General features: G+C 38.9%; 2 protein-coding genes across 4 annotated transcripts; both read left to right on the top strand.

Moving 5' to 3' along the window:
- The first annotated feature begins 192 nt into the window (after positions 1-192).
- Positions 193-5,338, top strand: LOC112182329 (protein FLOWERING LOCUS D). The gene is made up of 6 exons (XM_024320805.2): positions 193-2,043; positions 2,455-3,216; positions 3,312-3,357; positions 3,505-3,626; positions 3,773-3,817; positions 4,652-5,338. Exons 1-5 carry the CDS (start codon positions 279-281, stop codon positions 3,802-3,804), a joined length of 2,727 nt encoding a protein of 908 aa, XP_024176573.1. The 5' UTR covers positions 193-278; the 3' UTR covers positions 3,805-3,817; positions 4,652-5,338.
- Positions 5,339-5,530: 192 nt separating this feature from the next.
- LOC112182331 (probable prefoldin subunit 2) lies at positions 5,531-7,997 on the top strand. Of its 3 annotated transcripts, XM_024320806.2 has the most exons (4): positions 5,531-5,972; positions 6,114-6,175; positions 6,384-6,433; positions 7,330-7,997. In XM_024320806.2, the coding sequence occupies exon 4, from the start codon at positions 7,334-7,336 to the stop codon at positions 7,769-7,771; it is 438 nt and encodes a 145-aa protein (XP_024176574.1). In that variant the 5' UTR covers positions 5,531-5,972; positions 6,114-6,175; positions 6,384-6,433; positions 7,330-7,333; the 3' UTR covers positions 7,772-7,997. The 3 variants fall into 3 exon arrangements, with proteins under 3 accessions (XP_024176574.1, XP_024176575.1, XP_040374022.1); XM_024320807.2 differs by lacking the exon at positions 6,384-6,433 and having other exon boundaries at positions 7,328-7,997; XM_040518088.1 differs by lacking the exons at positions 5,531-5,972; positions 6,114-6,175; positions 6,384-6,433 and adding an exon at positions 6,439-6,546 and having other exon boundaries at positions 7,328-7,997.
- The last annotated feature ends 2,494 nt before the right edge of the window (positions 7,998-10,491 follow it).

The following is a 10,491-nucleotide window of genomic DNA, read 5'->3' as shown; positions in this document are numbered from 1 at the left end:
TCCAATACTTTTCACTAATTTTATGGTACTAAATCAAAATATCGTACATGAGTTCATTTTTTTTTTTTTTTTTGAGAAATTGGAACTTTAATTTGTTTTTAATAACGATAATTTGACGAAATAAATTATTTTTATTAAAGGACAACAGGGCCGTCCACAACGTAAGCACGTGTCACAAAATTACTGCCAAGATTCCACCGTATCTGATCACTGCCCATTCATATAGTTCACCGTGCCCAAAATTTGCCGGGAAGCACGGCCACACCACTCCGACAGTGATGAATCCTCCAAACGAATTCCCCGACGATTTTTCGTCTTTCCCTCCTATTCCATTCGCCCTCTTCGTCCCCCCTGAAAACCCTAACCCTAACCCCAACCCTAATTCAACCGCAGCTCCGAGTCAGACCTCAGTCGAAGACCCTAGCTCCGCTCATCTACTCTCATTCACGGTCCCGAAGAAGCGGAGGCGAGGCAGGCCTCACCGACCTGCGACGTCGTTTCAGGTACCTCAAATACTCAACGGCGGTTTCAATAGTAACTCCCTTGCTTCTTCTTCTTCTGGCTCAATCTCAGCTCATCAGATTAGACACAATGCGGAAAACCCTAGTTCTTCTGCAAAGGCAGGGCCGGATATGTCCGACGAGATCATTGTGATCAATAAGGAGTCCACGGCCGAGGCGTTGATTGCGCTTTCGGCTGGGTTTCCAGCCGATTCTCTCACAGAGGAGGAAATCGATTTCGGGGTTATTCGGGTTATTGGGGGAATAGAGCAGGTCAATTACATTCTCATTCGGAACCATATCATTGCGAAATGGCGCGAAAATGTGTCCAATTGGGTCACAAAGGATATTTTTGTTAACTCTATACCCAAGCATTGTCATGCTCTTTTAGACTCTACTTATAACTATCTGGTTTCACATGGATATATTAATTTTGGGATTGCACCGGCCATTAAAGAGAAGATTCCCGCGGAGCCTAGTAAGCCGAGTGTGATTATCATTGGTGCTGGGCTTGCTGGTCTTGCTGCTGCTAGGCAAATGATGCGTTTTGGGTTTAAAGTGACTGTTTTGGAGGGTAGGAAGCGTGCAGGTGGGCGGGTGTACACTAAGAAAATGGAGGGAGGAATTAGGGCATGTCAAGCAGCGGCGGATTTAGGGGGTAGTGTTTTGACTGGTACATTAGGGAACCCACTTGGCATTGTTGCTCGCCAATTGGGCTACTCGCTTCATAAGATTAGAGACAAGTGCCCGCTTTATAATGTGGAGGGGAAACCGGTAGATCATGATATGGATATGAAGGTGGAAAGTGTTTTTAATCATCTTTTAGATAAGGCAAGTAGGCTTAGGCAGTTAATGGGTGGGGTTTCGGTTGATGTGTCTCTTGGTTCGGCATTGGAAACATTCTGGCATGTTTCTGGGAATGCTGTGAATGCTGAGGAGATGAACTTGTTCAATTGGCATCTTGCGAATTTGGAATACGCAAATGCAGGTTTACTGTCGAAACTTTCGCTTGCATTTTGGGACCAAGATGATCCATATGATATGGGAGGGGACCATTGCTTCTTACCTGGTGGTAATGGAAGGCTGGTGCAGGCTTTGGCAGAGAATGTGCCGATCCTATATGAGAAAACTGTTCACACCATAAGGTATGGTAGTGACGGGGTACAGATTCTTGCTGGAAGCCAGGTTTTTGAGGGTGATATGGTTTTGTGCACTGTTCCGCTTGGTGTTCTGAAGAGTGGGTCCATCAAGTTTATTCCTGAGTTGCCTCAGCGAAAGCTTGATGGAATTAAGAGGTTGGGGTTTGGTTTGTTGAATAAGGTTGCAATGCTTTTTCCTCATGTGTTTTGGGGCACAGATCTTGATACATTCGGCCATCTGTCTGATGATTCAAGCCGTCGAGGGGAATTCTTCCTGTTTTACAGCTATGCAACAGTTGCTGGTGGTCCTCTCTTGCTTGCTTTAGTAGCAGGTGAAGCTGCACATAAGTTTGAGAGCATGCCCCCTACGGATGCTGTGACCCGGGTTCTTCAGATTCTTAAGGGTAACCATTTCTTTCATGAATTTACATTACAATAATTGTAGCTTTAGTTTGGTCTTAAATGGACACTTTGTACTCATACTATAGTTTGAATAGATAGTCGATCTAATTTTGAAATGATACTAGATGGGTCTAATACGAATTTATTCTTGTTATTCGCACTTTGCATACATGTATGGAGTTCCTAAAATCACAAGTTATCATAACAGTTCTAAAAAAAATAATTGTATGTGGTGCTATAAATCTGAGTAAAAAAGACTGGATGGAAATTTCAATACTCCTTTTTTTAAATGTAATAATCATGAGTATTTCTATATAATATTCTGAGTATCAGTTGTAGTGCACTTTTTAGTTTTTGAATTAAAAGAATTAGGCTAGCTGCTGATGTTGAAGTAATTATCATTTTCATTCCAGGTATTTATGAACCACAAGGAATTAGTGTCCCAGAGCCCATCCAAACAGTCTGTACCAGATGGGGAAGTGACCCCTTCAGCCTCGGTTCTTACTCTAATGTTGCAGTTGGGGCATCAGGAGATGATTATGATATCTTAGCAGAAAGTGTTGGAGATGGGCGACTTTTCTTTGCCGGTGAGGCTACCAATAGGAGATATCCTGCAACTATGCACGGAGCTTTCCTTAGTGGGCTCAGAGAAGCTGCAAATATGGCCAACTATGCTAATGCTCGAGCTCTGAGGATAAAGCTTAACAGGAACCCATCAAAGAATGCCCATTCTTGTGCTTCCCTTCTTGCAGATTTATTCAGAGAGCCTGATTTAGAATTTGGGAGTTTTTCTGTTATTTTTGGTCGAAGAAATGCTGATCCCAAGTCAACAGCAATTTTAAGGGTGACATTTAATGACCCTCGGAAGAAGAGTCATGACGGTTCAAGACCTGATCAACAGCACTCAAATAAGTTACTTTTTCAGCAGCTTCAGTCACATTTTAATCAGCAGCAGCAGCTTCATGTTTACACTTTGTTATCTAGGCAGCAGGCTCTTGAGCTCCGAGAAGTACGAGGTGGTGATGAGATGAGGTTGAATTACCTCTGTGAAAAGCTTGGAGTGAAGCTTGTGGGGAGAAAGGGTTTGGGGCCTTCAGCTGATTCTGTAATTGCCTTAATAAAAGCTGAGAGGGGCAATCGTAAACCTGCTTCAACTTTATCATCTTTTAAGTCTGGTGAGTGCTTAACACTAATGTCCTTAATAACTTTTGTTAAAAGGATGAAAATTAGTAATTGCGGAAATGATTAACAATTAAATTTGTTGTTTAAGGTACATCGAAGCTGAAACCTGGCACTTTGAAACGAAAATTGGTCAGGTATAAGATTTGAAAATTCTGTTGCACGTCTATTTTATATATCTCTTTTTCTCCTATGAGAAAGATTTCTGTTTTACTATTTCAATCAAATTATATTTCACTTAAATTGTTAATGTATGTTCTTGTTATCTTTGTTAATTCTTCCAGAAGGGCTAAAATAATGCGCAGCATTAATGCGTCTCCCCTTTCTGCTAATTCAAACTTGGCTAGTAAACTCCCAGAGGAAAATAAGAACAGTGTTCAAGTAGTCTCCAACACAATCGGTTCAGGTAAATTCGAGGGTTTCTTACTCTGCATATTTTGGGTGGTGGGGGGGAATCTCTCCCTCAGATAATGTAGTTAGATGGCTAGAAAGCTTAAAATCAAACTTGAGTCCTCCCATAAATTCTCATAAGGTATTTTTGTATTTTGCCAGGCCAAAACGATTCTGAGGTGTTGAAGCAATGAATAGTGCCTGCTGGTGAGCTGTCATTAACTCTTCCTTGCGTTTTTAGTTGTTAAATCAGATTTCCATGTTTTATTCTTTTGTACAGAGGCAGCTCAGTAACTGTATGTACCCAGGTTAACTGTATATCAGGAGTGGATAACATAGGGACATACCCACATATATAATCTGGTTTGTAGGTTTTATTTTTAGTGGTTATAACTTAGAATTATAGTACAGACTTAAAAGACTACATTAACCAGTTGCAGTGCCTAAATGGTAAAAGTTTAGGCCAAAATTGGCAAAATGAAACATCCGAGTCCCAGATTTAGCATTGGTCTTTTTATGCATTTCAACTTTGTGTTTGACTTTTTCACTATTATGCTATTCATCATCTTTTTCTAAGTCATGTTCATTAGCATTGGTCATGCCTTCTAGTGCACATCCACTCCTTAGCTTTGTCCCAAATGGACAAGTGTAGTTCCATGGATTCCCATCTTATATTCTTTTCTGTTTATGGTAGGATAGCAGCAAATTTTAGGTGGGTGTAGACCAGTGTTAGCCATCCTCATGTTTCCAGTTTATCTTTTGGCCAGATAATACTTCTCTAATACTCTATAATTTGTCCCTCCGATTCACGCTGGTCATGTATCTTAACATTCTCATTTTCATTAGTGGATGCTGAACACAAGTACTGGAAATGAGAACCTTAAGCTGTATGAAACATGCAAATTAAATCTATACCCAGGCCAACAAATTGGATTAAGCATTTAGTATTTTTAAAGTTCTCTTATTTAAAAGTAGTGCAGGTTTATTATTAGTGTTGTCATTATTTTTGTGATAATAGTTCAGTTATGTTTCTTTTAACAGGGAGCAGTGTCTTCCTTTTTTAGCCATGAGATTTATTCTTGGCTGGTTGAGCCCAAGGGAATTGGCCCTTTTGGGGCATGCTTTGCCCAATTGATGGGACTGTTCCTCTTGACCTTTGACTCTGTACAAATGGCCACCACGAATTTTCTGCTGCCAGCCTTGTTAGAGCTAGTTTGTGCCGAGTCACACCTCCCTTCTCAGTTCTGAAGAAATTTGTCCGACTTGTTGGCTTCTACACTGGTCAAGGACCAATGGAAACCAAATAAGTACATTGAGCAAGAGCAACTGCGTTCTCTGCCATCTTTCAAGATCCCCATCATCGAATTGAAAGGAGATGATGATCCCGGTAAACATGTTTGGCTAGGATGAGGACAACTTCAGGTGAAACTCATGAACAGTCTATGACACTGTTGCCAAGTGGCTTGTAGAAGTGGGTGCTGCCCATTGCCGAGTAGTCTATCAATGCATGAGATCCCAATGTTCACTGATAGAATGATAGTGTAGCTGGGATCCTTTTTCCAAGTGTACGACTTGTGCAATTAGAGGTGGAGCTAATGTGTTCAGTGAGGTCCCAGTGTTCACTGATTGTAGCTGTTGGTCTTTTACTACTAAATTACAAAAACTATAAAAGTGAACATGGTTGTAATTTTACTTATACCTTTATGATCAGATTTTATAGTTATATCACCAATGCATCATAATAGTATGGACGAAAAAAGAAAAAGTGCTCTCTCCCCCTTAATCTGTTAGGGTTTTGGTATTGCAACTTGCTCTCTTTGTGGGTGGCAATTCTCCAACAGCTTGGGCTTAGTTTGGGATTGATTTTGGAGGTGATTTTGAACTTCTGCTTCTGCTTTTGGGCTTATGCTATGCTGTTTGGTAAAATGTTTAGAAGTGGCTTTTGGTCTGAATTGATTCTCCAAGAAGCTGAAATTGAAAAGCAGCTTTAGGAAGCTGATTTTCTGAGAAAACACGGAGTGAACAGTGTTTCATTAAATGAAATTTTCTATTATGTCCTCATCTTCTCTATGACTTTACCTTGATGCTCAGCTCCTCTCTTCCCACCCTCGTCTGCCGTCAAAACTCAAACCACCTAAGCTCATAGATCGATCTCTTCTGTGTCTTCAAAAAACCCGATTCCTTCGCTCTTCCACCACACGCCCCAAACCCAAAGCATTCTCGGACCCCAGCTTCTTCAACCTCCTTTGGTACTTGGTAAGCTCCTCATCAATTTCGCGTAATCACATCTTCGCAAGCCTACCAAGAACCACTCTATCACCGCCTCTCTCTCTCTCAAACCCAGCAGCGAATCAAACTCACTGTAAGTCCTCTCCTTCTCCATCTTTCCCCAAATTTACAGTATATTGCAGTTGCAAGCTTCTTTTGGGTTTTGAGTTTTGAACAAGAAAGTTAACATCTTGATGTTGAATTCTGACAAGGGGAATTTCATTGTTATTTGCAGTCGTGTCCTGATGGGATTGTGATTCGTACTTCATCTACAAGCCTTCAACTTGGATTATTCGAGTAAGTTTTCGAGCGCCCAATGAGCCAAAACATACAAACTATTCACTGTGATTTTGTACTAGTTGTTACGGCACATAGAGAAATGCAAATGTTTGTTAATTCGGGTTAACCTTTGTTGTTTAATGAGTTTAGATGGCTGTTTATCTGGTTTAAGTCTAACTACTCTTCTTCTGATTTAGAATGTCCTATGTGAATTTTGATTTTATAGGTACTTTGCAAGCTTCGATTCACTGCCAAATTACCGCACACAGAGACGGAGTAAGTATCAAACTGCAGTTTTCAATTCAATTCCAGTCCCTCCAAATTTCTGTACATGATAAAACCAAAGGAAAAACTTAAGTGAGAATCTGAATACTGAGATTTGGGTCCAGGCAAGTTATCATTTGGTTCTATCATGTACAGAAATTTCTTTAGCATAGTGTTTCTGTTAATCAAATTAATAGAATTTGTAAAAGTTCTAGAAACACAGATTTGGGTCCTGTTCAACATAGGTAACGAATATAAATATGCAATTTACTCATCATCTAGATTGACATTTGGGTCCGGTTTAAGATACTTGGTGATCGCGGACTTGAGATTAACAATGGGGAAAAACAGTATTGCGACGGAGTTACTATTCTTTGGATGTTCAAGGATGTTGTACATAGATGAGTTAACAAAATGAATTGCCCCGCTCTGCAGGGATGCCTTTTGATTAAGAATCCATCCTTAGTTGTGTGTAGTTGCACCAATTAGTTGTAAGAAAGCTTTTATTCATCATATGAAGCTAATAAAGCTCATTGTATACACTTTTTCTTTTCTGGACTTTTTATATATTTCAAATAGGTTCTGTAGTTGCAACATTCACGAGGTGAAGTTTATTTAAATTTCTGTAGTTTACTTTGATATACATAAGGAGCAGATTCATGAATTTAGTATCAGTAAGGTTAGATAAGGCTGTAAGATTTGTTTTTTCTTAAGAAGATGATTTACATAAGAGAAGTGAAGGCTATAGTTTCCGTGTTTCTACAAAATGCAATGTACTGTAGACTTTTTGTTATTGTTGCTTCTGTTGTTGTTGTTGTTGTGACGATGTGATACTATTGGTACACCTGAAATTATGTTTATGAGGATGCTTCCTGCTCCTGAATGCTGTTGTTATATCTTTTGTAGAGAGTCATGTCTAGTAGTAAAGCTGAAGAACCTGTAAATGAGCAAGCAGTTGCAAATAAGTTTGCTGCCATGAGGTCTGAACTCAACCAAATTTACTCTAAAATCACTGAGCTAGAGATGGACGTGAGTGAGCACTCATTGGTGATCAATGCCATCCAGCCACTCGACCCATCCAGGCGGTGCTTCCGAATGATTGGAGGTGTGCTGGTGGAGAGAACCATCAAGGAGGTCCTGCCTGCTGTGCAGCGTAACAAAGAAGGGATTGAGGAGGTTATTACTCGGCTGAATGAGGCTTTGGAAAGGAAGAAAAAAGAAATTTCTGACTTTGAGGCCAAGTACAAGATCCGGATAAGAAAGAACGACAGTGAGGAGAAGGATGATGGTGCTCGCAAAGAAGGAACTGCTCAAGGAGTCCTGGTCGGCCCTGCTGGTGGAAGCGAATGAATGATAAAGCTCTTCCACCACACTCATCTTGTTTTCTGAAACCTGTTAAATGTAGTGTGCTTTCAAGTGTACTAGGTGTGCTACGGATTTGGGGTTTATGGTCCAGACTAGTAGAATATTACAACTCTTGCACTGAATCAATGACTTTGTATTTGTAACCTTTAATTATGCGGTTCTTTCTTTTAGGAAGGATTAAGGAAAAACAAGAACAATCTTATCAAAATTATGCTTCAAAATTTTCGATATACAATGCTATTGAGTAGTGAGTTGAGCCAAAATATTCCATTATTCAACATAAAGAAACGAGTCAAATGACCCAAAATATACATTTTCTGTCTTGATATCCTCAGTAGAAAAGCTCCTGAACCCTCTGCCAGTGAAAACCCAGTACTCCGCCAAAACGGCAAGGGTGACATTATCGGGACCTGGGCGAATATGCGCGACTCGGTTGTGGTACTGCTAAGACCGAATTTGGATGGTGTTGGATTTTGGGGGGATAAATGTTGGGACACATTGGGCCTATTTTTGAGCCCAAACTTGAGACCTCTCCTCCATTAGCCCAGACTTGGAAGATAGAAAATGTAATAGTAACAGCAAGACAACTTAATCTATGGTAATGGATCAAGGCAGCTGCTATATATACCCCATTTACACTCTAATTTGTACATTGTTACTCCTGAGAGTTAGAAAAGTAGTTAATTTGGTCTAGAAAATTTTTGACTAGTTTGACTATTTGTAGAGATGATGGTGATAAGAATCGTGGGAAAGGCATGTTAAGCTTGAGAAGATGAGTGTGCTTGTTCTACAGCTGTAGAATGAGGCCACTAAAACAGTTGAATTATATTTCTGTAAAATTTTAGGGTACAGATAATCTTTGTACAGATAATTTTACCCTAAACCCTAAACACATTGTGCTTGAGGTCTTTCATTGGAAGTTTCAAGTGTTTTTCACTTTTTGGTGTAAAAACCTGTACAACTAGAGTGCTTCACAATTCATAAGTGAAACCACACTATGGTAGGAGATCATACAACTAGATATGAGGTTTCATTTTAGATCATATAACACTACGTCGAAAATTGAAAACTAGACTTGCAGAAATACAAAACTGAAGTTCATAATTTTCTATGATCCTTTGAACCATTTCTACCAAGCATCCATGCCTCCTCTCTTAAGCTTTCGTTCATGTTGGATTTGACAATGGATAAAGACAACCAACATAAGATTTAAAATTGCAGCATGCAATGTGAATTGTCTTTATGCGTATGAACAACAGCAGAGGGCTTCAAATCCTACAGGAAATTAAAGAAGGATTGGCTTTTAAAAATTTCAAATGCATGCGCAGACTACAATTCCCGAGGCGAGAAAACTAATTCTAAGCGGTGTAACTGGAGCTGTAACTAGTTTGACAGAAGAAGTACTGTAACCTCCCCTTTTTGATACATGATGAGAGTACAAATACTATCTTTGACAAAACTGTTTCCAGTTTTTGATCCAAAGAAGCAAAGTTTTCACAGAACTGTTTCCATTGTTTTGGAAGCAAAACTTTTTGCCAGATTCTTTGAACTATTTGAATGATCTTGAATTGACATGCTTTTTTAACTTCAACCATGCACCAAGACCCCTCTGTCTATTTCTGTTTTGAATAATTGAATTGCAGCTACTATTCTAGTAAATAAGGGTATGTTTATATTGGTGGGTTTAACTTTTACTGATGAAATATTTATATCTAGACAGAATATTGCATGTATGGAATTGGACTTTGTAGATCAAATTTTTAAATATCTATAGCTCCAGGACAATCAATGTGGACTTGATTGAGATGGAACCTGACAATTTTCCCAACATGAATATATGCTTCTTCTCCGCAACTGCATTATTTTCAATTATTTGGCTCAAGATCATGTCATATCTTGTTCTATGTTTGGTTGTTTCTCTGAGCTGTTGTCATCCTGTTTACCCCCTTCTATACTAATAATGAAGATTCTATGACATGATCAGTATGACATCAAATCAATTTAGACCGGCTCGAGGGAGCTATTTGGATTAATGGATTTTTCTTTTATTAGTATATACTAGTTTTACCGTTAAATTTGGTCTATATGATATTGTGACTAAGATGATTAAAAGAACTCGAGAACTTGTTTAGTAGAGACTCCAATTCGTTTTAACTTGGTGATTGATTGAATATTTGATTATCCATATTTCTATCTTCTAACTGTAATGATAAATCTTCAATGCACTCCCACATAGAATTTAGGTGCTTTCAGCCTTTCACCAGCCTATATCTCGGTAATTGACCACATGTTTACATTTTTATCTACAATGAATATCACTTTTTGAAACATGCACATTTTGATTCTAAAGTTGGGTTTTGTGTGAGCATGTTGTTTTTATCATATCTATGCACACAATATCTACCAATATCATATGCACTAATCTACAAATTAAACACACAAACACAAACGCAAACACAAACCTACATTTGTGTGCCCATATTCCGGCTTTTTCCTTGGCCAATATGTGCCCATATTCCCTATTTGTAATAAATTATATAAATTATCATTGAGAATCTATGTTCCACTTTTTGTTTTTTTGTCCAGAATAAACAGCCTTTGATTTGTTGAAAAGTAAAAGCTCACCATAGGCATTAGGCAATGCATGCCAAGATTCTCCTACATGATTTTATATAATTGGCTTACTCGTTTATGGCTATCTCTCC

The sequence above is a fragment of the Rosa chinensis genome, chromosome 1 (assembly GCF_002994745.2).
Source record: "Rosa chinensis cultivar Old Blush chromosome 1, RchiOBHm-V2, whole genome shotgun sequence".
NCBI lineage: Eukaryota > Viridiplantae > Streptophyta > Magnoliopsida > Rosales > Rosaceae > Rosa > Rosa chinensis.
Note: the sequence above shows the minus strand (reverse complement) of the source record. Positions and strands in the feature narration are given on the sequence as shown.

What these genes read in the sequence shown, in the direction of transcription:
- LOC112182329 (XM_024320805.2), top strand. Translation starts at nt 279, where the DNA reads ATGAATCCTCCAAACGAATTCCCCGACGATTTTTCGTCTTTCCCTCCT. An exon ending in GGTTCTTCAGATTCTTAAGG is followed by an intron (nt 2,044 to 2,454) that starts GTAACCATTTCT and finishes TTTTCATTCCAG; the next exon opens with GTATTTATGAACCACAAGGA. An exon ending in TTGAAACGAAAATTGGTCAG is followed by an intron (nt 3,358 to 3,504) that starts GTATAAGATTTG and finishes TAATTCTTCCAG; the next exon opens with AAGGGCTAAAATAATGCGCA.
- LOC112182331 (XM_024320807.2), top strand. Translation starts at nt 7,334, where the DNA reads ATGTCTAGTAGTAAAGCTGAAGAACCTGTAAATGAGCAAGCAGTTGCA.